Source organism: Equus asinus, chromosome 17, assembly GCF_041296235.1.
Source record: "Equus asinus isolate D_3611 breed Donkey chromosome 17, EquAss-T2T_v2, whole genome shotgun sequence".
NCBI classification, from domain to species: domain Eukaryota; kingdom Metazoa; phylum Chordata; class Mammalia; order Perissodactyla; family Equidae; genus Equus; species Equus asinus.
Genome location: NC_091806.1, coordinates 234,802 through 262,352, shown reverse-complemented (window position 1 = coordinate 262,352; position 27,551 = coordinate 234,802). Strand labels below are relative to the sequence as shown.

The 27,551-nt window shown below is 45.8% G+C and overlaps 1 protein-coding gene across 2 annotated transcripts in view; it reads left to right on the top strand.

The window, feature by feature from the left end:
• KIAA1549L (KIAA1549 like) overlaps positions 1-27,551 on the top strand; it is a 267,475-nt gene that overhangs the window by 176,359 nt on the left and 63,565 nt on the right. For both annotated transcript variants that reach the window (XM_044750163.2, XM_044750162.2), the window contains exons 10-12: positions 4,576-4,747; positions 13,516-13,679; positions 19,785-19,975. In XM_044750163.2, coding sequence (XP_044606098.2) covers positions 4,576-4,747; positions 13,516-13,679; positions 19,785-19,975 — 527 coding nt within the window. The remainder of the gene's footprint in view (positions 1-4,575; positions 4,748-13,515; positions 13,680-19,784; positions 19,976-27,551) is intronic.

Genomic DNA, 27,551 nt, shown 5'->3' with positions numbered 1-27,551 from the left:
GACTTAACCAGTGGGGGTTATAAATACCCCAGTTCCCTTGCCCCTTGGCTAGGAGAGTTCTGAAATGTCTGTTTTAGATCATTTCCAGAGCTTTCCCACAGGATTAAGCTTCAGTTGCCCACTGTGGTAACTGGATTGTTGATGTGCCCCTCGTTAGCTCCCTTCACACCCCTGTGTCACCTCTTCATCCTCCTGTCAGTGCCTTGTACCTCACAAATAAATTACAAGCACTCAACTCTTCTTAGAGTCTGTTTCTAGACAGTAGCCGTCCCCCAGGTGGGGGCTCTCAGCCTCTCTAGGTTCCTTATCCAGTTCAAGCAAAAGTGAGAGTCTCTAGTGTGTTTTAGCCAATCCACATATGTTGAATACCACTAATTTCACCAATGAGAACCCATTTCTAATGTTTGTTATGCTAATTGGCAAAGCTCTGTTTGCGAGATATGAAATTACAGGCATGCTCCTGGTCACTCTCTCTAGAAGGTGGGCCTCCTAATTGGAATCCAGCCTGGTGCCCCTGGGGTGTGAGCTCTTCATTGGCGATTGACCACATCTAGGGTGTAACTTCACCCAAACACACGTGCATAGTATCACACTGCCTACAAGGAAGCGTCTTAAAGGAAATTACGGACGTTACCACAATCTGCCTGCAGATCATGTCCCCAGGCAATCTTGAAAGTGCAAACGGGGGCTGCTCCATGGCCGAGTGGTTAAGTTTGTGTGCTCCACTTCGGCGGCCCAGGGTTTCACCAGTTCGGATCCTGGGCGTGGACCTAGCACTGTTCATCTAAGCCAAGCTGAGGCGGCATCCCACATAGCACAGTCAGAAGGCCCTACAACTAGAGTATACAACTGTTACTGTGGGGCTTTGGGGAGAAGAAGGAAAAAAAAAGAAGACGACTAGCAACAGATCTTTTTTATCTTTTAAAAAAAGAAGTGCAAACAACTCATCTTCTGGAACGCACCTTCCTGAGTGAGTCAGCATTGTGCCCCTGAGGGGGCTCCAGGCTCCCATTCACAGTTGGTGACTTTGGGCCTTGGTTCTATTGGAAGGTTTTGCTTCTAAAAGTCTCTCTGGTCTGTGATAGCCTCATCAAGAGGAAAAGCGATGGTTAATTTCACATTCCAGGTTTGTGAATTCCCGTCTGTGGGGTCCATGTGAGCCCTATAATTCAGGCTTCTCCAAATAACAGAAAGGAAGTTGCTGGACTCAGAGGACAGTGAAACGGGACTTGCCTTAGCTGAAGGAGGAGAAAGAACCACCCTACGATCCCGGTGTTATTCATAAACCTAGGAAATCTAACACATTCTGTGTGTTGAAAGGGCCCAGTGAGATGTTCTCTCTCTCATTTCTTCTGAGGACTCAGTGTGCTTGGCCCCCAGAGTCACCAGGAAAGTCTGAGGGAAGCAAGTAGGGGTTTATTTCTGCAAATCCCTAATTCGCGGAGGCTGTAGATCACCTTCTGACATTACCTTGGAGAAATCTGGGTAAGAAGAATTTGCTATTAAATTGAAATTGAGTGAAGTTGTTAGATGTGTGAATTCATTCACTCGTGGCTGGTTGTTGCCTCTCCTGACCTCCTCTCCCACTGCGGGCAGGAAGGACACGCCCAAGTTTCCCAAGTAAAATTCAGTCTACAAAGCTTCCGTCATCCTTCCACCCAGAGGCCTTTCTTCTAGGATCAAATAATTTTAAAAGATGAGCTGCCTTCATGAATATGGAGATTTAGATGTCTAGAATTTAAAGATATTTCTCTAGTGGATATATCTGAGAAATTGAGTTCAAAGAAGAAATATATATGACCAATGAACGTTTTTAAACGTTTAACTCACTTGTCATCAAAGTAATGCCATTTTCACCTTCCAAAGCTTAGTAAAATGGTCCCGTCCAGTGTTGAGGAGGATGCAGTGACCTGGGCACTTTCAAACACAGCAAATTCATTTCGAAGAGGCAGAGCTGCACACCAAGATGGAAGGGTGGAAGCAGTGTTTCTCAGAGAGTGTCTGCAGAGTGGCCCCATAAGGTGCCCTGAGGCGAAGCGGTTCTGCCCAGGTCACTTTGGGCGAGGCTGCAGCCTGTAGCCCCGGCTTGAAGATTCCCAAGAATCTTTCAAAGCCTCTAACAAGACCTGAGTAAAGAAATCTTAGTTTTGTTCAACCTGCTGGTTTCCAAATTCGAATGTCCACAAGACCCTTGTTTTTAGTAATATCTACATTTCCCCAACGTTTTATTATGAATATTTTCAAACTCACAGAAAAGTTGAAAAAAACTATACAGCTAACACCCATGTACTCACTATCTAGATTCTACAATTAACAATGTACTTTAATACTGTTTTATATTTGATAACATATATCATTTCCGTACCACAGATTAGTTTGGACTGTTCTGGAACCTCATATAAATGGAATCCTTTATTCTATATATTCTCTTTCATATGAAGCTTTTTTCACTCAGTGTAGTGTTTTTGAGATTCGTCCATTTTGTGTTATTCAGTAGTTAATTCCTTTTTATTGCAGAATCTTATTCCCTTGTGTGAATACCCTACAGTTTGTCCATTCTTCAGTTGATGGACACCTGGGCTTGTTCCAGTTTTTAGCTATTATAAACAGAGCTGCTATGAACATTCTTCTACAAGGCTTTTTACGGCCATATGCTTTCATTTCTCTTGGTTATGTAGGAGTGGAATTGCTTGTTCGTAGGGTTGGTGTATGTTAGTTCTGTGAGAAACTGCCAGACCTTTTTCCCAAGTGTACCGTTTTCCACGCCACCAGCCGGATGTGGAGTTCCCTTGCTTCACGTCCTCATCAGCACGTGGTGTTGTCAGCCCTTCTCACTTTGGGCATTCTGGTGGGTGATAGTGGTGCCTTGTGGTTTTAATTTGAATTTTCCTGTGCTTATTGGCTATTTAGATATCTTCCTTTGTGAAGTGTCTGGTCAGGTTCTTTTAAAAACTCATTTCTTATTGGGTTGTAGTAATATCTATTTTTAATTGTTATATATAGCATATGAACAAAGGAGTGTAAAAATATGTGTTCTAAAGAGCACTAATAAAAGGAACCCACAACCCAAAGGGAAAGAACGTTACCCTTACCTTACCCCAGAAGCCTTTTCTGTGTCTTCTCTGAGTATGCATACTGCCTTCCTTTCCATCAGAGTTGAGTGTGCTTTTGGATTTTGTATTAAATCATGCCTGTATTTTCTGTATAGATTTCACCATCCACATGTGTATCCCTAAACAATACATCATTTAGTTTTGCCTGTTTTTGAATTTTATATTCTGTGATTTGTTTCTTTTGCTCAACATCAGGCTTTTGTGTTCACCATATTGACATAAATAACCATAGTTCACTTAAACTACCCTATAATATTTCATTGTGTGACTCTACCATAACTCCTTTATCCATTCTACTCTTTGTGACTTTTGGAGTTTTTGGTTTTTTGCCATTATGAACAATGCTACTATAAACAGTTTTGTAATATCTTTAGTATCATATGACACATAGTCTATAATATACACTTTATAAAATACTATACTACACTATACTATAATGTTTATCAGTTGTTGATTGTCATAGTGAAAAGTTGACAACAACTTAAAAAATGAAGGGTTAGTTAAGTTTATGAGTCATGCATACAGTATGAACATTATGTGGGTATTAAAATTTACATTTTATGTATTTATGATGGTTATCAATTGTTAGTTATAATACTCAAAAATGAGTAACAATGTAAGTGTTTGACAATAAAGGATTTGCTAAATAAGTTTGTGAGGTGTGCACTGAAATGCTGTGTAGAAACTAACATTTATGCTTTTGTTATATTTAAGGCCATTTCTGGATGCAAGTAAAAATAGCAAAATATGATACTATATATAGTGTATGAAAATTATTTTGTAAAATAATAAATAAAAGGCTTTTGTGGGGAAACAAACAATAGAAGTAAATACTCCAAAATGATAATAGTAATTAGTTTGTAGTGAAGGGATTACAAATTGTTTTCATTTTATTTCACTTCTTGATGACTTTCTGTATTTTCAAATTTTCTGTAGTGAATGCATATAACTTGTACAATGAGAGAAAGCAACAAAGGTTTTTTTAGAAAAAGAACTTTGGGTCTCCAAGTACTGCCTTTATTAGAGATCTTTTCAATTGCAGACGTATAAGTTCATTTTTTTCCCTCTCTGACAGTTGCGGGAATTGAAATTAGAAATCTTGTTTGAGAATAACCTAACATGCCCTGAATTAATGTGGAGGCCTATTTTCAAATGAGGCCAGAGTTCTCTGGAGGCTGGAAGACATCACCATTTCAGCATTCTCTTCTCCAGCCTCAAACTGTTTTTCCAGATGTTCATATTTTCAAAATCTTTTTCTCCTCCCTGCCTCCCCCTCCAGTGATCACAGGGCATCTTGAGATGTTGGTGATAGGAAGGTACATGAAGGTTGATGTCTAGAATAGCTGTTGTGGGCCCATGTAGCCACGGAGGCGTCAGCAGGCAGGAGGGAGCCTGCTGATTGCCCATGTGATTGCAGGCTCTGTGCAAGATGCCCGTGACACAGCCTCTCTTGCTCTGACAGATGGTGAAGATGCAGCGGGTTCCGGGACCCAAGGACCCAGTGGAGCTGACTTACTACACCTTGTACAACGGGAAGCCATTGCTGGGGACCGCAGCTGCCAAGATCCTGAGCACCATTGACTCCCAAAGGATGGCCTTGACCCTGCATCATGTCGTCCTTCTGCAAGCTGACCGTAAGGGCATAGTCTTTCCATTCACTATTTTTACCAACATTAAATGTTTCCTGCAAATCAAAGTGATTCCCCAAACTGATATTAATAGACCCAAAGCTAAACATTTTGTTCTAGAAGGTTCTTAAATCAGTCAGCTGTTCCTGTGTTCTTTGAATTGATAGACTTTGGTTAAGGGGTGTGTTTTGGACGTTAGGATGAGGATCATGACATTATTTTCCCCGAGTCCTACCCGCTCTTCCTCCTCAGTGTAGTCCAGTGAACAGCTGGAAAAATCACCATAACTCAGATTATATTTGTCTGCTGGGGAGTTAAAGACGAGTAGATTCAGTAAGCATTTATAGAGACCTATATGAACAGTGCTTGGTGCTGGAGGACATGCAGAGTGGGCAAGACTTGGTCCCTGGCTTTCAGGAGCAGAGAGGGAGCCCGTGCAGATGGGAAGGAGTGGACCACGGGCCGGTGCCGTGAGGAGGCGATGTGGTGCCCAGTCAGCGCAGGGAGAGCTTGCTCTGCAGGGGCGTCTGGAAGAGTGGACAGGAAAGGGTAGTGAAAATAATAACTGCCTCTGAATATCCTCCCCTGAGGCAGCTAATATGCTCATTTCTTTACATAGACTTTCTCACTTTCTCCTCTCATTGGGCAACTTCATTCAGCTCCAAATTACAGATGAAGAAACCAAGGCTTGGAAAACTTAAGTAACTTGCTTGGTATCGCAGAACTGGTGCCTAGTTTGCCAAAATCTGAATCTGGATCTGTCTGACTCCAAATGTGTGTTCTGAACTGTACTACATGCTAAGATTTCAACAGAGGGAGAGGAAGGTGTATATTCTGGAAGGACAGAGCAGTATGAGAAAAAGAATGGAGGTGAGAAGTACCAGGTGTGCTTGAAAAGCAAGGGGTTCAGACTGAAACATGAGGAGGAGTTGATGGGGTCAGAAAGGGGGACTCCTTGGGAGATGCAGGCCTGGGATGGCAGAGGGAGGAGGCTGTGCGTGATGTGATGGGCTGTGGGAGCGACTGAAGATTTCCGAGCAGGGAGTAGTAGTATTGGAACTACCCATGATTTGGGAGGTTAATCTATCAGCAGTGTCCAGGACAGGAGGAGGCAGGACTGGTGAGGAGGCTCTGGTGGCCCAGGTGTTGGGGACCCAAGCAAGGCTGTAAAGAGAGTGAGGGAGAGGGGAGGTGATGAAGGTGACAGATTGTGAGGAAGAAAGATTTGATAACATGCTGAGCATACAGGGCATGGGCGGTCATTTCCTGTTGATTTCCTAGTTGGTATCCACACTCCTTACGAACCTGACACCTGGCTCATAGTTTTCCTCTCCTCCTCATCTTCTGCCTTTGTCTGGGGCGGGGGGCAGTCGGGCTTCCGTGTTGTTGTGGCTTCACTTCCACTCGGCCAGCACATCCTCACAGACATGCCTTTCCCTGGAAGTGATGGTCACCCTCTGCAATCTCATCTTTGAAATGCCATTTTTAACTCAGATTCTCTCCCTTTGCGCCTTTCTCCCTCCTCCCTGTGGGCTCTGGCCCCATCGCTGGTCAGGTCTGCTACTTGCTTCACTGGTATTGCTGCACCGTCTTTCTGAGGGCTCCCCAGGGTTCCATTTTCAGCTCTTTCTCCCTCTCTCCAGGTAGGAAATACATTGTGGAAGACAGGAGTGGAAACTGTGGCAGGTGCCCAGGCGAGAGGCGAAGGTTTAGACGGGGGACTCAGAGAAGTGGATGGATGTGGGATATTTGTGGAGACAGAGCTGATGGGACGAGACAATGGACTCTGTGTGTGGCAGGAGGAGGTGAGGGCCAGAAGACTCGAGGGTGACTCCTAGATGTTTGCTTGAGTGCTGGTTGTGGTGTCATCTGTCAAGATGCAGAAGATGCAAAAGATAGAGAGGTTCAGTGGAGCTGGAGTGAGAATGGGGGAGATGGAACTGAGAGTTTGGTTTTAGACATGTTAGGTTTGAGATGTCTTAGACACTCCTGTAGAGCCCAGGAGATGTAAACTGAGGAGTCATCAACAGAGGTGACACTGAGAGCTAAGGGAGTGGGTGAGATTAAGCAGAAGAGCCATGAGTATCGCTGGGGAATCCATGAGGGAAGAACTGCAACCAGCAGAAGGCGCTGAGGAGCAGTGGGGAGATGGGAGGAACCCAGGAGAGCCGGGTCTGTAAATAAGCGAAAGAAGTGAATGTTCTGGAAGGGAGGGAGCTACTGCATCGACTTACTTCTTGAGAGGCGAAGTACTGTGAGGATGGAGACTGACTGAATTTGGTAAAATGGAGGTTGTTGGTGACCTTGGCAGGAGTGGTTTCCAGGAACAGGTGAGGAGACAGCTTGGCTGGACTGGACTGGGGAGAGGATGGGGTGGGGAAGTGGTGACAGCAAAGGGGAGAAGATGAATGGTGCAGTTGCTGGGGGCACGTGGGAGATGGGGGGCGTGTTTGAATGTCACTCGCTCACTGTAATAGAGAGGGAGAAACTGACAATGCTGAAGAGAGACGTGAGAACTGTAAGAGTGAAGTCCTTGAGTGGATGAGGGAGTGGCACAAGTCAGGGGTCACACTCAGCCAGGAGCGGGGACAGCTCATCCTTTTGCCCCGGGAGAGAAAGCAGAGCACAGGGGTGTGGGTGCCTTAGTTCCAGGGGCTTCCATTGCCCTTACCATGTGGGCAAACAAACTGTTTTCTCTCTGTCCCCCTCATGAGCTCTTTCAAAGCAGGTACCCCATCTCATTCATCTTTGACTATCCAGCTCCAGCTACTGCCTGGCACTGTTCTTGTGAAGGGAGAGGACTGACCTTTGCTAAATGCCTCTGCCAGGCCCTGAGTGAGGCACACAGTTAGAAGTCACCATAGCAAAGCAGGTGAGAGCAGAGCCTCTGAAATGAGATGGACCTGGATTCACATCCCTGCTCTTCTACTTTCCAGCTGTGGAGCTTGGAGACAAATTAATGACCCTCTCTGACCTTCGTATTCCTTGTCTGTAAAATGGTACTATAAAAACACTGACCTAATAGAGCTACTTGGAGCCTTACAAGAGGTCATTATCGTGTGTCAAGGGCTTGGCACAACCCTGGGGCGCCCGGGAAGCGGCAGCTGAATGTCTCGTTTATCCACGAGGTAGAAGGACTGACGGAGAGAGGGCGTGAAGAAGGAAAGGTGGCTTGAAGGCTAAGAACCCAGATAACACAGAGAATAGGGTGCTGTTAATGAGGATAGAAAGGGGGTCGACAGGAGCAGCATTTTAGAAGGGAGAAGAGAATGTATTCAGTCTGGGCCGTGTTGCGCCTGAGGTGGTACTGAACTAAGGGTGCAGTGGGGGTCGCGGTGTTGCTGGCATCTCGAGGGCTGAGGCTAGGAAGGTTTTTGGGAATTCAAGCTTGGATCTCAGGAGAGTTCACACTGTAGATTGTGAGAACGCTGTAGGTGCAGGTTTGGGAAACTTCGAGTGTCCGGGGAGGGAGTAGAGAAACGCCTCTCTCCCGGGGTCGGATCAGGAGAATGCCGAGGCCAGTGAAGAGAGGATCCAGTTTTCTCCTAATTGTTTTGAAAGCAGCGTGCAATGTGAATCTAGGGTGAGCACTGTGAATAGAGTCACAGCGCTGAACAATCATCTTCTTCCTCTGAAGGGAGAGTGTTAGCGTTCCGTGTGTCCTCGTGATTTCCGCGTGCCCAGCTCCAGGGCCGGTGTGCAGTGCCCTCCTGCAGTGCCCTCCTGACCCACGGCGCCTTCTGGGCAGCGGGCCAGCAACGACTCCTAAAGAAGGCGACTGCGCTTCTAGCGGAGGTTTTCATCTGCTCCGTTGGCGGGGTCTGGATGAGAGGCCTTGCAGAGTGGTTATCCAGCGGATGAGCAGGAGGACCCTCCCCAGGCAGAAGCGGACCAGAGCAGGAATTGGTTTACCTTGCATGGCCATCAGACACTTATCTCAAAAAACGCCACTAGCAGAAGCGATAGACGGGCTCTTTGATGAGGGGAACTCATGCTCGTTCGTTATTTCAGCAGGTATTTTTGAGCCCCTTCTATGCGCCTGGCACTGTTGCGGGCGCTGGAGGTCCAGCAGCTACAGCAGAGAGCAAAGCAGACAGACCCCCGCCGTGTGCAGCTTCCATTCCTGAGGGGGCAGGTCCAGTAAACAAGATAACTAGGCAGTGTGCTAGGTGCTAGTAAGTGCCGTGGGGAAACATTAGGCGGGGAGGACTGGGGGACGTCAAGGAGATAATGGCTGCAATTTTCAATTGTTGGGGGTCAAGAAGAGGATCTTTGAGGAAGTAGCCTTTGACGGACCACCCGAGGATATCTGGGGACAAGGTTCCAGGCGGAGGGGGAGGGTTTGAGACGCAGCGAGGAGGTCACTGATGGAGGAGAGTGGTGGCGATGAGGTCAGAGGTGCAGATGAGGGGCCCCCATCACTGGATCCCCACGTGCTGCCCACAGGTGGGATGGGAGCCCTGAGGGGCTTGGGCAGGACAGTGACGTGGACTGAGCACTGAGCAACTGCTGGTACCCAGGCTAGACCCTGCCTGCCTCCACTCATACGCGTTACGAACTTTGATGTTTTGACAGCTGCAAAAATGAGCTGGAAATGTGTTTTCAATGGATTCCTCCTCCTTTCAGCATTTGCTTCACATGAGAATATTCTGAATTTAGATTCTGTGGACCCTTTGACTTCATTCCGTCTGACAAATACGTGTGTGTGTATGCGTGTGTGTGTGTGTTCTTGCACCCACGCTTCCATTCGTATGTGTTAACTAGGAACTGACTTAAGCTTGCACTTCAGAGAAAGGACTTTTCATAAAAACATCTCACCTCCCCTGGGGCTGTTTGCTCATCTGCAAATTGGGGATAAGAATGATACTGGGCAAAGGGCCTACCCCAGGCCCAGCACACGGGGAACTCCCGGAACCTGCTGGCCCCTTTTCTGTCCTTCCTCAACTGAAATGCTTGCAAGTTAAATAACCATTCATTCCTTTCACCTCCCTACATGACTTTGTAGTTTCGGATTATTATGCCAGTGAACATATCGGGTCTGGATGACGTCAGCTGACCTGACTTGACTGTCTCTTTGACTGTTAAACGACTTTATTAATGGGCATAAGATAAATCTGTTCTCTCCCCATTTAAACAGAAGAGAAGGGACTTTACCTCCTTCCCCCGGGAGGAACCCGTGCACCAAACAATAAAGCTGAGGAGAAGCAGAACACGTGGAAATATTTCATACTTGCTAATGAAAAAAATCGTATATTTAGAGTATCTTGTTCTGTTACACTCTACATTTTTCTCCATCAGGATAGAACAGCAATGCCAAAAAGAGGCATATTGCTATTTTCTACAGAAGCTCTAAGCCTTAAAAAATGTTAATGGCATAAAACTCACGTATAAATACCAAATTACTAAAAGCAGCAGCAATTAAATGTTTAATGTCAACAGAGGCACATTACCTAATGAGCTGTTTTCAGAAGTTAATAATGCGATTAAACACCAATTGATAAAAATTATGGAAAAGGAGTTATTTTGTACTAATACTGCTCCAGATGAAGTGCTGACTGATGGAAGGGGCCAGAAAAGTCACGGGGGGTTGAAGGCAGAGAGAGACTAGCTGGCTCCTCAGGCAGGTCCTCACCAGGCAGCACTTCCCAGTGGGGTCTTTATATTCCAGAGTCTGGTCCTCAACTTTGTGAGTCTGCCGGCCCCAAGAATTCAGCAGGATCAGGAGGACTAACTTATGCTAACCAGACTTACAAGAGATTGCTATATAAACCAGATTGGCAGTATGTTAATTTAAAATATTGACTAGAACTACCAGAGATGGGGCTTCTCCGTTACTCTCTCCTGTGTGGAAACCTTTATGGGGAGCCAAATTGCAACAGCCATAATGCTGGTTCATTTGTGCAGTCATGTGCCACATGATGACGTTTTGGTCCACGATAGAGCACACATACGATGGTGGTCCCATAAGCTTAGTCCCATCTAGCTGAGGTGTGTAGGAGGCTGTACCATCCAGGTTTGTGTAAGCACACTCCATGATGTTCATTCACACAACAAGGAAATCGCCTGACAACGCATTTCTCAGAACGTATCCCTGTCCATCGTTAAGCAATGCATAGCATTCAGCTTTTAATTGAGCACCTACTGTGTGCAAGGCCCTATGCTAGGCCTGTGGATGCAGCAGTGAACAAGAGACAACATTCCCTGGCCTCCCAGAGTGTCCATTCTCTGCAGGGGCAGGAGTGACAGAGGATGAACAAGTACATACCGTGTGTCACGTCAGATGGTGATAAGTGCCTTAGAGCCTCGCCACTCCAGGGTGGCCTGGAGCCTGCTGCATGTCCCCCCCACCCCAGGAGCTGGGCAGAAGCACAGAATCTGAGGCCCCATCTCGACCCGCAGAATCAGAGTCCGCATCTGAACAAGATCCCCAGGTGTGCACATTGAAGTCAGAGAAGCACTGCTTTAGAGGAGAATTAAGTAGGATGAGCAGGATGGAGAGTGCCAGGTCAGAGGCTGTTATTTTATATTGTCCAGGGAAGGCCTCACAGATATGGTGACACTTGTGCAGAGCCCTGTGGCAAGTGAGGGAGGAAGCCGTGTGGGCATGTAGGTGAAGAGTATTCTAGATGGAGGAATAAGCCAGTGCAAAGGCCCTGAGGCAGGAGCATGTCCAGCATATTGGAAACACAGTAGGAGGCCAGTAGGCTGGAAGTGAGTGAGTTAAAGGAGGAGCAGAGGGCTATAAGGCCAGAGAAATGACTGAGGTGGTCAGAGGGGCAGATCCCTTAGGGTCTCATAGAAATTATAGGGACTCCGGCTCTTACTCTGAGTGGGTTCAGAGCCTCCCAAGGGTTTTGAGCAGAGGAGTGTTGTGATCTGGGTTCTTAAGGGATCACTCCAGCTGGTGTGTCACAAGTAGACTATAGGAGTCAGGTGCAAGGTAGAAGGCCATCGCAGGAATTCAGGTGAGATGTGGGTAGCTTGGGTCACAGTGGGAGCAGCCGTGATGGAAAGTGATGGAGATGACAGGGCTTGTTAATGATTAGGATGTTGGGTGAGAGTAAAAGAGAAGGGTCAGCATTGATGGCCAAGTTACTGGCCTGAGCAACTGGAAGGAAGGAGTTGCCGTTTATTGGAGTGGAGAATATCACAGGAAGAAAAGGTTCTGGGGGAAATTGAGAGTTGGGTTCTGAACGTATTGGACTGAGCATCTTTGAACTGTCCAATTGGAGATTAGAGTTGGCGGTTGGACATAGGGATGTAGAGTCAGGGTGGAGGTCCTGCGGGAGCCATTCAGGTGACCATCATCAGCACAGATGGTGTTTACAGCCACTGGTCTGTGAGGTCATCTGGGGAGTGCGGGAGGAGAGAACCTGGGTGGTGTTAACGGACGCCGTCACCAACCTGGAACACCTGGTTGCAGCCATCGCGTCCACCAGGGTAGACCTGCCGTCCATCAGGTTACCCACGTCTGCCAGTTGGGCCTGTCCCCTGGCAGGGCTGAGTCTTTGCCTGCCCTGTGGTTCTCTTTCTACATTTCCTGCAGACCCTACTCCTTCCCAGTAACTCTTTCTTCCTGCAGACAATTGCTTTGGTTACTGTTTTTTTTACTCCAGTTCTAAGAGCACATTGGTCCTTTGATGGGACTGTTTTCCAAGCTGCCTCGCCAGTGATCCTGGGGGAGACTCATTCATCTCATATCGAGAGCTTTTTTTTCTTACATCTTCCTAACCCAACTTAACAAAAAGTTGAAAGAATTGTACAGTGAACACCCATGTTCCCACCACTTAGATTCCACAATTAGCCTTTTACTATATTTTCGTTATCACATATCTGTTCATCTCTCTATCCCTTCATCCATCAATCCATCTTATTTTTTGATGCATTTCAAAGCAAGTTGCAAACATCAGTAGACTTCAACCCTAAACACTTCAGCATGCGTATCGTTGCCTAGAGTTCAGTATTTGTTTATGGTGTTTTAAGGTAAAATTTGCATACAGTGAAATGTACGGATCTTATGTATCCCATTTGATGAGTTTTGACAATGTGTGCACCTGTGTAACCCTGATCCCTCTCATGATGTAGAGTGTGACCATCACCTGTTGCCCTTTGCAGGTTAATTAATTCCAGCCCCTCCCCGCTGGAGGCACCTACTGTTCTAAGAACATGTTCTTCCTACTGACCGTCGCTTAGGCTGCTCTTGACTCCAGCCCTGAGAACAGCCTGGCCCTTGTGATTAGACTGAGGCATTTCCAAACTTCCCCACCCAGCCGCTTGGTTGGGGGTGGGGGAATGCGTCTACTCGGTTACGGTTTAGTGATTTCTCACTCAGAGGATGACTTTACTGCAATATTTAGTGGCTCTTTAATCTCTGTGGCCTTGGTCTCCTGACTCTAGCACCGCTCTAATCCTCAGATTTCTTCTCTCTTCTTTTCCTTTGACTCACGGACATCCCAGTGAGGAAAATCCATACGATCCATCCTCCTCCTCCTCCTCTTCCCAGTAGTGAAGGCCAGCATTTATTGGGCACCTAGTAGGGCCACACCAAGGCCCCACACATCCCTTGTCTCTCTGCTGCCCACAGAATGATAGCCCCATTTTACAGAGGAGGAAACGGAAACTCAGAAACCTTGAGTAACTTGCCCAAGGCAAGAGCCTTTCTGATCCCAAGCCCCGTAACAGGCTCAGGACTTGGGACTGGGGACTTATGTCCTGACTGCTTTCCCCTTACCAGTGCTCCTTGTCATGTGCTTCCTTCTGGCTCTTTCCCACAGCCGTGGTGAAGAATCCGCCCAACAACCTGTGGATCATTGCTGCGGTGCTGGCGCCCATCGCCGTGGTCACGGTCATCATCATCATCATCACGGCTGTGCTCTGCCGGAAAAACAAGAGCGACTTCAAGCCAGACACCGTGATGAACCTGCCTCAGCGAGCAAAGGTTCGGGAAGCGGTGAGGGGAGGAGCGGGGGCCAGGCCTTTCCTCTCTTGGCTTTTGAGGCCGTTGCACTTACCGTCAGAAACATCCTCACCAGCCCTCATTTTGAAGGAGACCCTTAATTTATTTGGACTTTTTAAAAATTACGGTAAAATATACGTAACATAAAACTTGCATCTTGACCCTTTGTAAGTGCACAGTTTAGTGGCGTTGAGTGTCCCACATTGTCGTGCAGCCTCTGTTTTCATAGTCAGGACCTGCTGGCTGATGCCTACCTCATGCTCACTCTGCCGTAAGTGCTTTACAGATAGCCTCTCACTCAGTCCTCACAGCAGCCTTGGGGAGAGTGCATTATTTTACAGATGAGGAAACTGAGGCACAGACAACTAGGAGCTAGATAGACCTGAAAGGGGCTTTAGGGTCGTCCAAGCTGACAGCTCCTTTTACAGAGAAGTCACTCTTTCAGGCTCACAGTTAGTGAGGAGCAGAACTGGTGGGAGAGCCAGCCTCTTGGCCCCTGCTGCAGGCCTCTTTCAGGCTCACAGTTAGTGAGGAGCAGAACTGGTGGGAGAGCCAGCCTCTTGGCCCCTGCTGCAGGCCTCTTTCAGGCTCACAGTTAGTGAGGAGCAGAACTGGCGGGGGAGCCAGTCTCTTGGCCCCGACTGCAGGCCTCTTCTGGGCACATTAGACCCTCACAATGTCCCTTCTTCCGTTGGCCAGAATGGCTCATCTGCAAGGGCTGCCGTGATGGGCAAGCTGCAGGGCCTTGGTCGGGCAGCCGTCACACCCCCGTTCAGCGGCTCCGCTGAAGCCTGGCTGGGAGCCCCGTCCGTCTCCACAGCCTCTACACGTCCACGGCAGCCACCTCCGGCCTGGGAGGGGGATGGGCTGAGGACATTCCAAAGGCTAGGTTTCCAGTGACGTCGCTCCCTCATGATACTCCCTGAGGGAAGCGTGATGACCTGTGGTGCCGAGGTTTAGATAACGCCTCGCGATCTGCCAGGCTCTTCTGGGTCTGCCGCCTCGTTTGCTCGTCAGAGCCGCCATATGAGGTAGGTCATCGTCAAGGCGGGATTTATTATTTTCATTTCATTGCTCAGAAACCCAAAGGAAAGAGAGACAGCGGGACTTGTCCAAAGTCAATAACTAGCCACAGAGGGGCTACCCAGGCCACATCTGAGTCTTTGGGCTCTTTCTGCTTCCTGCACCCTCCCGAACCCTGACATTTGGCAGGTATAGTCCTTTTCCAGCTCTGACCTTCCGAGCTGTGTCTACCTGCGTGGGGATGGAACCGAGTGGAATTTCCTATCCGTGGGAGTGCATGTCGTGGAGATTGTCCTTGCTGGGGCACACCTGCCTGGTTCTTCCTGGGTGAGCACACCTCACTTCAGAGAAAGAAATCAAATGAGTTCGTTGTTTATTGAACTGATTCATCTGTTGGAAAGCTGCAGCTTGATTAGACAGGCTGAAGAGCCCAACCCTAAAGAATGTTGTTGTGTGTCTGTTGACACGAAGGCACCCACTTCCCAGGCACCGCGCGGTGTTGGTGAGTGCCCAGGCGGTGAGCAGTGACGCGGTTCCAGGAAGAGGTGCTTCATTTCTATGAGAGGTAGCCAGTGATTTTATCCCATCTTTATCATTCTGCAGGATCCTGTGGGTCACCAGCCCTGCTTAGCTTAGTTACAACCTGAGCCTTTCAGACAGAAAAGTAATTACTGGAGTCTAATTGCAGCCGAGTCCAGGAATGCAAAGCATGCCATACTGAGGTTGTAAATGCCATCTTTGTGTTAGAGATTAAGCCAAAGTTTTATTAATTTGCCAGGAGAAGTTGGGCAGCACATGGTTTCAGCATCCGTCTGGCTTGAAAGCTTCTGGCTGGAACAGATTAATGTTTGTGGGTTTTCCTAGGCCCTTTCCTGTCCCTGCCCGGTGCATGGTGCTTGGAGAGACACCTGGCTGATGTGGAAAATCGAGCAAGTTTGCATTCCACGAGATGATTGAAGCATTGTGTGCGGTGCTGCTGGTGGTTTTCTCCCTCAGTGAGGCTGGGCTTCGTGCCCTGATTCCCACAGCCCTTTCGTCACGGGAAACCAGAGGGTGGAACTGCCTCTTTCCTACTGCTGTCCTTCTGCATGGCAACCCAGGGACGCTGCAGTGTCCAAGAGGAGAGAGCCGCCTGCAGCCCGTCTCACAATCTGTGCGTGGGGGCAGAGTGCGTTTAATGACAAGGGGTGAAGCGGGGTGAAAGGCAGCCTTTGCCACCAATCCAGAGGCCGAGAGGATGGCATCCTGGTCTCCAGGGTCATTGCCGCATCTGTGGAATGCAGGCTGCAGAGCCAGAGGACGTTCCTGGGGTTGCCCCCCGAGACTCAGTGATAGATGACATGCTAAGAGCTGGTGGATGTGGCTGTCCTGGGAGCTGAGGCCAGGGTTCTTCAGAGGCTAGGTGCCACAGGCGTAACCTGCTGCCACAGTTTGGGCTGGGCTTCTGCACGTAGAATGTTGTGAAAAGGATCAACGCAGGAGGCAGGCCAGGTACCATGTCTTGTCACCCCGTTTCTTCCTAGTTCACTCGTCTTTACTCTTTGTCACTGGGCTCCCAGTCTTTTCCCAGTTTTTTCCTTCATATAATTGAAGAGAGTGTGGCTCCCTGGAACAAGCGCCCTTGTTAGAAGAAGTTAGGGCCACGTCCAGGTGCAGGACGAAGCTGGGGCCTGCAGTCTGCTCAGGACAGGCCAGTCGCCCCTGAGATGCCCACGTGGTTCCTCTTTCTCACATACTGTCTGTATGACCTGTACTTGACCTCTGTGTGCTTCAATTTCCCATCTGTGAAGCGGGGATAAGAGGACTCAGTTATAGGTCGTTGTGAGGATTAAGTGAGTCATGTAAATTACTTTGAGTTGTACCTGGTGCATAATAAATCATATACAAGTTGGCTTCAATACAATATATTATATACAAGTTGGCCTTTATTATTATGCATGCTTTCTTCTTAAAAGATCTGGGTAATGTGTCTACTTTTGAAATTATTGGAGATTATTTTGATTTGATAATTTTACAAAACTCATTAAAATAACTCTGTAGACACTTTGTGATGTTGTATTAATGGTGTCAGGGGTCACTAGTGTGTGTCCAATGGGCAATTAGTTAATCTCGGGTGGTTTTCAACTTGAAGGTTAAAAAACCACCACCCTGTCAGTCAGAAGAGTGAGGTGCTAGTCTTGAGTCTTTCACCACTTAGCTGTGTGACTTTGGGCAAGTCACTGAACCTCTCTGAGCTTTTGTTTTCTTACCTGTAAAATGAAGACTCTGATGTTTGCCCTGCTTACCTCACAGGGTCCTGGTGAGGATGAAATGAGGTGTCTGTTTTGCAGGCTGTTAGTCCTGAACATATGTAGAGATTGTTATTATTAATCTAATAACAGTGGCCACCTTCTGAGCTTGTCATTCCCTAATGTCTCTCTTTCTGCTCACCCGTCATCAGTCCCCCAAGGCATCCAGCAGATGACCCTGGCGCAGTGCGAGGGTGAAGGGCCCAGTCCAGAGAGTGTGGGAGTGTGCGGGCGGGCAGAGCCAGCATGCCCCTCACTAGGTTCCTAGAAGTCTTCGCTGCTGTTGGAGACTCCCAGTTCCTCACAGACAGGCCAGGGGTCTCTGCATGGGGCCTGGCCAGATGTGGTGGGGACACCCAATCAAGACTGCCAGCTGCATCAGGGGGGCGAGGCCGCAGGAAGAATCCTCCAGTGCTGCTTAGACATTCTGGCTCCGGGTTGCGCGGTCCTGGGTTCAGATCCTGGCTCCACCAGAGACCAGCTGTGTGAGCCTGGGGTTCTTAACCTCTCCAAACCTCAGCTCTTCATCTTTAAAGTGGGAATTGTAGCCGTCCCTTGCTCCTTGAACTACAGTGAGGATGAACGGTCGTAGTGGTGTAATGTGTTCGGTCTGGACGGTCGTATCAGATGGAGCTGAGACCGTGAGCTCCTGGAGGCTGGGGGCGGTTCTCCTTCAGCTGTGTGTCCAGCACCCGCCACAGTCCAGGCACAGGCCAGTGCTCAGTAACTGGCTGGAACAAAACTGAATAGGATGAGGGGGGCTCGGGTATGGCATTTCCCAGTCCCTTGTCAGGACCAACAAGAGGCGAGGCTGGGCACGTGGGTTCAGCCAGAATGTGAAGGCCTCGAGTGCCTTGCCAAAGAGTGTGGGTGCCATGAAACGTTTTTAGTGAGGGAGTGACAGGACCTGACGTAGTTTTAAGGGGGACCAGTTTGGAGGCTTGTCAAGGCTGGGCCTGGAAAGGAACCCAATGGAAGCAGTAAGACCAAGGCAGGAGTCAATTAAACAGTGGGCCTGGAGAGAAAAGATCAGCTTCTAAAAACATTTCAGTTGAATCATTTGGTGACCAGTTGGTTGTGGGAGGAGCAGACGATTCGGTATTCTAGGAACATTATCTAGTCATCTACCGAAGGCGCCATTCTACTTCACCACGTTAGGGGAGGGAAATGAACAGACGCTATTTCAGAAACACGTTCCCAGATGCCGCATGGAACGTCACTTACCATGGGGTCAGGGTCAGCGCTCAGAGAAGAGGCAGTGGTGACCACAGTGCCCAGAGTGAGCCTCCCAGGGGCCTGGGGGAACCGTCCATGGCAAAGCTACAGACTGCTTGAAATAAGGGAGCCCTGCTGGGTTCAGCAATAAAACTCCCCCTTTCCTGAGCCTCGGCAGTGAGATCTGGAGGGTCGGCCCACAGTCCTGGACTGTTGCGTCTGGCAGGAGGCTTCCTGTCACACTTCTGAACTAAAAGCGCCGCTGAAGGAGGTGCTTTGGAGCCTATCAAGTTTTGATAGAACCCAAATGGTGGAGCTTGGGTTTCATCTCCAAATTTTCTTGAAGAGAATCACTGACGTCCGTTTTGCCTGGACTATGATTAGTAGGAAGGAAACCATGTTAACCCATATGGATGGAGCACTTACCCTGTGCCAGGTTAGCTGAATGCTGGACTTGAAGTTGCTTACTTAATCCACACAGCATCCCTTTGAGGAGGTTAAATATCACTCTCACATACATGCACATTTGATCCTGTTTACATGATGATATCTCCTTTTTACAGGTGAGGAGACCCACGTGCAGAGAATTGCATAACTGATAAGTGGTGGAGGCAGGGTCTGAACCCAGGCTGTCTGCTTCTGGAGCTGCTTCTCTTCACCCCCCTTTTCCTGCCTCACCTCTGTCTTGTGCTGCGCTGGGGGGTAAAGCAGAATAGAGATGCTCCCGGGAATTGTTTGAAGACGCCTCCTGGTTTTTATTGCCCCACTGATAGATGTCTGTTGGGTTTTGCTTGCAGCTGCCCTGTTCACTGGGATTTCAGAGGTGTACAATAAAAGCCTTGTTAATTTCCCAGTAATGAATTATAGGAGAGCTAGCCGGCTTCAGGGTGGCGTCTGGATTAAAGAGTGCTTCCTGGAACTCCGTTTTATTATTAATGGCTATACTGTCTCACAGGTGGTGGCCTGTTCCTCTCCCTCTGCTTTCAGATCTGTGACTCCCTTTAAGACAGGGCGGTGGGGAAAAGAAGATACGGTTATCTTCATTTCTCAGATGAGAAAGTTGAGGTTCAGAGTTCAAGTGTTTTGGCAAAGTCACATACCTCTTGTTACACATAAAGCTATGTGAGCGTGGAGTTAAGGGATGACAAAATAGTTCCAGGCAAGAGATGATCCAGGACCTGTTTAACATAGCAGTTACGAGTTTCTAATAAGCAGTATCCAGTGACTTAAAATTAGTGATCTAAAATCCTTGAAAAAGAAGAGAAAAAGAAAAGAAAGTTCTTGATAGAAGTTTGTTCTCAAAAATGTATTTGCATCTTGTTTACACTGTTCAATTTTCTGAGTAAATCTTATCTGTGGAGATCCTATGGCTAGGTGGAATTAACACGGATTCTGCTTTTGCAGAGACAGAAATTAGGATGGAGATGTGAGTTAACTCTTGTTCTTCCGAAAGCTAAGTATGGTCCTGCCACGTGCACTTTCCCGCCCGTCTTCTCTAAAAGCCGTCATTCGAGTCACACTTTGCCAGAAATATGACTGCAAATCTGTTTCCTCTTTGTAGCCTGTGCAAGGCTTTGATTATGCCAAGCAGCACCTGGGCCAGCAAGGGGCAGACGAGGAGGTCGTCCCTGTGACTCAGGAAACTGTGGTCCTCCCACTGCCCATTAGAGACGCTCCTGCCTCTCAGGAAAGGGACGTTGCCCAGGACGGAAGCACCATCAAGACGGCCAAGTCCACTGAAACCAGAAAGAGGTAGGCCTGGGCCAACTGCTGCCTGTGCATGTCAGCCGGGGCATCACTGATGCCGGGAGCAGCCGAAGCCCTCGTGTTAATTCCACTGTTCCCTTTAAAGATTCCCCTTCATGCTCGTTTTGACTATTTGAAAAGGAGACTAAGGGAGAAGACAAGAATCACAATGGCTGTTTCTCGTGAGACGCCCTTTGTAGGGTTTATATTGCTGATCAGCTGCAACAGGAGAAATTTGTCTCTTCCGTTTATTATAACAAATTTGGCACTGACGTCACTCTTGTATTCTCTAAGTTATCGTGAAAGCAGTGCCTTTGGTTCATTATGGTTGTATTTTGTCTGGTAATTTTTCAGTAGTTTATGGTTCTGGTACGAAAGTCATTTATTGAGTTTTTACTATAAGCAGAGCACTTCGACAGGCCTTGGGAGGATTATAAAAAGGTTTACAATGATTCCTGACTCCAGGGATCTCATGATGGAAAGACAGAGAGAGAAATAGCTGGAATACCACGCAGGACATGCTGGTGCCCACAGGGAGCCCGGGCGAAGTGTGGTGGGAGAGAGAGGAGAAGAACGGGACTCTGATGAGGGAGAGTGTCATGGGGGCTTGTGGTTTTTGTTTTTTAATTGAGATCATAATAGTTTATAACATTGTGAGATTTTAGTTGTACATTATTTCTTGTCTGTCACCACATAAGTGCTGGTAACCACTGATCTCTTCTCTTTGTCTGTGTGTTTGTTTATCTTCCACATATGAGTGAAATCATACGGTTTTTGTCTTTCTCTGTCTGGCTTATTTTGCTTAACATCATAGCCTCAAGGTCCATCCATGTTGTTGCAAATGGGACAATTTTGTCTTTTATGGCTGGGTAGTACTCCATTGTATGTATATACTACATCTTCTTTGTCCAGTCATCAGTCGCTGGGCACTTGGGTGGCTTCCACATCTTGGCTATTGTGAAGAGTGCTGAAATGAACATAGGGGCGCATAAATCTCTGTGAATTGTTGATTTCAAGTTCTTTGGATAGATACCCAGTCGTGGGATAGATGGGTCGTGTGGTATTTCTATTTTTAGTTTTTCTTTTTTAAAGATTTTATTTTTTTCCTTTTTCTCCCCAAAGCCCCCCAGTACATAGTTGTATATTCTTCATTGTGGGTCCTTCTAGTTGTGGCATGTGGGACGCTGCCTCAGCGTGGTTTGATGAGCAGTGCCATGTCCGCCCCCAGGATTCGAACCAACGAAACACTGGGCCGCCTGCAGCAGAGCGCGCAAACTTAACCACTTGGCCACGGGGCCAGCCCCTCTATTTTTAGTTTTTTAAGGAATCTCCATACTGTTTTCCATAGTGGCTGTACCAGTTTGCATTCCCACCATCAGTGAATGAGGGTTCCCTCTTCTCCACATCCTCTCCAACATTTGTTGTTTTTTGTCTTAGTGATTATAGTCATTCTAACAGGTGTAAAGTGTTATCTTAGTGTAGTTTTGATTTGTGTTTCTCTGATGATTAGTGATGTTGAACATCTTTTCGTGTGCCTGTTGCCCATATGTATATCTTCTTTGCAGAAATGTCTGTTCATCTCCTCTGCCCATTTTTTGAGGTTATTTGTTTTTTTGTTGTTCAGTTGTGTGAGTTCTTTATATATTATGGAGATTAACCCCTTGTCAGATGTATGATTTGCAATTATTTTCTCCCAGTTGGTGGATTGTCTTTTTGTTTTGATCCTGGTTTCCTTTGCCTTGCGTAAGCTCCTTAGTTTGAAGTCCCACTTGTTTATTTTTTCTTTTATTTCCCTTCTCTGAGAAGACATGGTATTCAATAAGATCCTTTTAAGATTGATGTCAAAGAGTATACTACCTATGTTTTCTTCCAGAAGTTTTATGGTTTCAAGTCTTACCTTCAAGTCTTTGATCCAATTTGAGTTAATATTTGTGTATGCAGAAAGATAGTGGTCTACTTTCATTATTTTGCATGTCGCTGCCAGTTTTCCCAACACCATTTACTGAAGAGACTATCTTTTCTCCATTGTGCATTCTTAACCCCTTTGTGGAAGATTAGCTGTCCATAGATGTGTAGTTTTATTTCTGGGCTTTCAATTCTGTTCCGTTGATCTGTGTGTCTGTTTTTGTACCAGCAACATGCTGTTTTGATCACTGTGGCTTTGTAGTACGTTTTGAAGTCAGGGATTGTGATGCCTCCAGCTTTGTTTTCTCAGGATTGCTTTAGCTATTCAGGGTCTTTTGTTGCCCCATATGAATTTTAGGATTCTTTGTTCTATTTCATTGGGATTCGGATCGGGATTGCATTGAATCTGTAGATTGCTTTGGGTAGTATGGGCGTTTTAACTATGTTTATTCTTCGGATCCATGTGCATGGAATATCTTTCCATTTCTTTATGTCATCATCGATTTCTTTGAATAGTGTCTTATACTTTTCATTGTATAGGTCTTTCACCTCCTCGGTTAAATTTGTTCCTAGATATTTTATTCTTTGTGTTGCAGTTGTAAGTGGGATTGTATTCTTGAGTCCTTGTTCTGTTAGTTCATTATTTGACTATAGAAATGCAACTGATTTTTCTAAGTTGATTTTGTATCCTGCAACTTTAATGTAGTTGTTGATTATTTCTAATGGTTTTCCAATGGATTCTTTAGAGTTTTCTATGTATAAGATCATGTCGTCTGCAAACAGCAAGAGTTTTACTTCTTCGTTTCCTTTTGGATTCCTTTTTCTTTCCTAATTTGTCTGGCCAAAACCTTCAGTACTATGTTGAATAAGAGTAGTGATAGCGGGTATTCTTGTCTTCTTCCTGTTCTCAGAGGGATGGCATTCAGTTTTGCCCCATTGAGTATGATGTTGGCTGTGGGTTTGTCATACATGGCCTTTATTATGTTGAGGTAATTTCCTTCTACCCCCATTTTGTTAAGAGTTTTTATCATAAATGGCTGTTGGATCTTGTCAAATGTTTTCTCTGTGTCTATTGAGATGATCATGTGGTTTTTATTCTTTATTTTGTTAATGTGTTATATCACATTGATTGATTTGCAGATGTTGAACCATCCCTGTGTCCCTGGTATAAATCTCACTTGATCATGATGTATGATCTTTTTGATGTATTGCTGTATTCAGGTTGCCAATATTTTGTTGAGAATTTTTGCATCTATGTTCATCACCGATATTGGCCTATAGTTTTCCTTTTTTGTGTTGTCCTTGTTAGGCTTTGGTATCAGGGTGATGTTGGCCTTGTAGAATGCGTTAGGAAGCGTTCCATCTCCCCTAAATCTTTGGAATAGCTTGAGAAGGATAGCTATTAAATCCTCTTTGAATGTTTGATAGAATTCACCAGGGAAGTCGTCTGGTCCTGGCCTTTTGTTTTTTGGGATGTTTTTGATTACTGTTTCAATCTCTTTCCTTGTGATTGCTCTATTCAGATTATCTGTTTCTTATTGATTCAGTTTTGGGAGCTTGTAAGAGTCTAAGAATTTATCCATTTCTTCTAGATTATCCAATTTGTTGGCATATAGCTTTTCATAGTATTCTCTTATAATTGTTTGTATTTCTGTGGTATCCATTGTGATTTCTCCTCTTTCATTTCTAATTTTATTTATCTGAGCTTTCTCTCTTTTTTTCTTTGTAAGTCTGGCTAGGGGTTTGTCAGTTTCATTTATCTTCTCAAAGAACCAGCTCCTTGTTTCATTGATCCTTTCTACCATCTTTTTTGTTTCAATTGCATTTATTTCTGCTCTGATTTTTATTATTTTTCTTCTTCTGCTGACTTTGGGCTTTGTTTGTTCTTCTTTTTATAATTCAATTATGTGTAGTTTGAGATTGCTTATTGGGGATTTTTCTTGTTTGTTAAGGTGAGCCTGTATTGCAATGAATTTCCCTCTTAGGACCACTTTTGCTGTATCTCATATGAGTTGGTATGGGATTGTTTTCATTTTTATTTGTCTCCAGGTGTTTTTTGATTTCTCCTTTAATTTCTTCAATCATCCATTGGTTGTTCAGTAGCCTGTTGTTTAGTCTCTACATCTTTGTCCGTTTCTCAGCTTTTTTCTTGTTGTTACTTTCTAGTTTCATAGCATTGTGGGCAGAAAAGATGCTTGTTATTTCAATCTTCTTAAATTTATTAAGGCTTGCCTTGTTTCCCAACATATGGTCTATCCTTGAGAATGTTCCACACACACTCGAGAAAACGTGTATTCTGCTGTTTTTGGATGGAATGTTCTATATATGTCTATTAAGTCAAACTACTCTAGCTTTTTCATTTAATTCCACTGTTTTCTTGTTGATTTTCTGTCTGGATGATCTATCCATTGATGTAAACGGAGTGTTGAGATCTCCTACTATTACTGTGTTATCATTAATGTCTTCTTTTAGGTTTGTTAATAGTTGCTTTATGAACTTTGGTGCTCCTGTGTTGGGTGCATAGATATTTATAAGTGCTATGTTGCCTTGGTGGAGTGTCCCTTTGATATTATACACTGCCCCTCTTTGTCTCTCTTTACCTGTCTTATCTTGAAGTCTGCTTTGTCTGATGTAAGTATGGCAACACCTGCTTTCTTTTGTTTGCCATTAGCCACCCCTTCACTCTGAGCCTGTGTTTGTCACTGGAGCTGAGATGTGTTTCCTGGAGGCAGCTTATTGTTGGGTCTTGTTCTTTAGTCCATCTCGCCTCTCTGTGTCTTTTTATTGGAGAGTTCAGTCCATTTACATTTAAAGTGATTATTGATATGTGAGGGCTTAGTGCTGCCATCTTATCACTCGTTTTCCAGTTCTCCCGCATTTCCTTTGTTTCTCATCCTGTGTATTTCGGACTACCAATTCAGTTAGGTAGTTTTTTATGCTGGATTTCTTAGTTTTCTCCTGATTTATTATTTGTGACTCTGATCTACTTTTTTGTTTAGTGGTTACCATGAGGTTTGTATGCAAAATCTCATAGATGAGATAGTCCATTTTCTGATGGCCTCTTACCTCCTTAGACTAAGCCTGCTCAGTCCCTCTTGTCTTCCCCTCCTAAGTTGGTTTTGTTACATCTTATTCCATCTTGTGTTGTGAGTTTGTGGTTAAAATGACAAGATTGTCTTTGTTTTTGGTGTTTTCCTTCCCTTTATCTCTAATGTTTTACGTGAGTGTTTGCTAACCTGGTCTGCTGGGTAGCTCCAATTTTCTGATTTTGTCTACCTATTTATCTCCTTATTCAAGGCTTTATAACACCTTTCTTCTTTTTTTTTCAGGTATGAGGGTCTCCTTGAGGATTTCTTGTAGAGTGGGTCTTGTGGCGATGAACTCCCTTAGCTTTTGTTTATCTGGGAACGTTTGTATTTCTCCATCATATCTGAAGGATATTTTTGCTGGATAGAGTATTCTTGGCTGAAAGTTTTTGTCTTTCAAAGATTTGAATATATCATTCTACTCTCTCTTAGCCTGTAAAGTTTCTGCTGAGAAATCTGCTGAAAGCCTGATAGGGGTTGCTTTATAAGTTATTTTCTTCTGCCTTACTGCCCATAGTATATTTTCTTTGTCATTGACTTTTGCCAGCTTTACTACTGTATGCCTTTCAGCAGGTCTTTTTGCATTGACAAAGTTAGGAGATCTGATGGCCTCTTTCATGTGAATTTCCATCTCCTTCCCCAAGTTTGGGGCGTTCTCCGTTATTTCTTTGAACAAGCTTTCTCCTCCATTCTTCTTCTCTTCTCCCTCTTGAATACCTATAATCCTTACGTTGCATTTCCTAATTAAGTCAGATAATTCTCAGAGACTTTCTTCATTTCTTTTTAGTCTTAGTTCTTTCCCCTCCTCCATCTGAAGCATTTCTAAATTTCTGTCCTCGATCATGCTGATTCATTCCTCCATGATATCAGCTCTATTTTTCAGGGAATCTATATTCTGCTTCATCTCATCCATTGTGTTTTTCATCTCCAGTATTTCTGCTTGTTTCCTCTTTATAGTTTTAATCTCTTGTGAAGCAGCTACTAAACTCGTTGAATTGTCTATTTGTATTCTCTTTAAAGTTGTTGAGTTTTTTGATGATAGCTATTTTTAATTCTCTATCATTTAGGTTATAGAGGTCTGTGTCTTCAGGATTGATTTCTGGGTACTTGTCATTTTCCTTCTGGTCTGGAGATTTAATCTATTTTTACATACTGCTAGATGGTATAGATTTGTGCTTCTGCATTGTGGTGGTATTTGATTGCCACTTCCACCTTTTGTCACTAGGTGGGGGTTAAGAGCTGCATATTCTGAGCCTGCTGTGAACCATGGGGACAGCTCCAAGGTGCTGGGCTGGGGCACTGGGCCAGCAGGTGGGGGGGAGGGGTGCTTTCTTCTCCTGCGCAGTTGTGGGGGTTTCTCACTCTGCCCTGTCTATCTGCTCTCCGGGGGAGTTGGCTTGATGCAGATACCCCTGCGATAGCTAGTCCTCTCTGTGATGGGCTTTTCTCTGGGCTGTGGGGACTTCAGGGATCTATGGTCTTCCCTCGGAGGGCCACTGCTCCCTCCCGGCTGTCCTCCCTGTGGCTGCACGTAATCCCTGGGTTACTGTCCTTCCGTGAGCAAGAGAAGCATTCTCTTACCTTGATCCACTTCCTCAGGGGTGTGGGGGTCTCCAGCTCCTCCACCATCCAACATGTGGCTGTGTGAGCATCTCAGACGTCTTTTGTGTTGTGTGGGTGTCCTCTGTTGGAATATGAATGTCCTTTCATTGTATCTTAGAGGGGAGAGTTTACCGGGAGAGCTCACTCTGCCATCATGCTGACATTGCTCTGAGAAGGTTGTGTTTTAGCTGGGCCTTGAAGTGTGAGCGGGATGTCATAGCTAGGAAGAGATAAAGGCGTCCAGTCTGAAAGAGCCAGGGGACAGCCATGCTTACTTAACAGTGAGCATCCCTGGAGATTAGAGTTCACATTGGTTGTGATGTAGTGAAGGATGAACCCAGAAGATAGATTAAAATTGTGGAGGGTCTTAACTGCCAAGCCAGGGAATTTGACTTTTATTCTCTAGCAATGGGAAGCCACGAAAAGTTCTTCAAGAAGATAGTGATGTCCAGTCTGTATTTTAGAAAGACTACTCCAGTAGCAATGGGGATGATAGGTGGGAGAGGTTAGCTAGCGGCCAGGAGACTTGCTATAAGGACTTTGCAGTAGCCTTAGAAAGAGGTAATGGATCCCGTGACAAGCCCTGTTGGCTGGCCAAACCAACTCCCATTGCCAAGCCCCTTTTCCCTTGCTTGTGGCCACAATGGAGGCTGGAAAAGTTATGTCCTCCCTACGTCCTTCCCTCTTTCCCTCCGTTCACCTAACAGATATTTCTTGATTGTTTACTGTTTACCAGACACTGGGGATACGGCAGTGAACAAGACAAAGTTCCTATTTTCATGGTGCTGACAGTCTGATGAGGAGAGAGAGACAATAAACAAACAGAGAAACAGATATATAGTAGGTCAGGTGGTGACGAGTATGAAGAAGGAAACCAAAGCATGCTAAGGGGACAGAGAGGTGCAGAGGGGCACATGACGCTATTTTAGCAGGAAGTCAGGGGAGGCATCTCTGATAAAGTGACATTTGAGAAGACCTGATTGACCTGA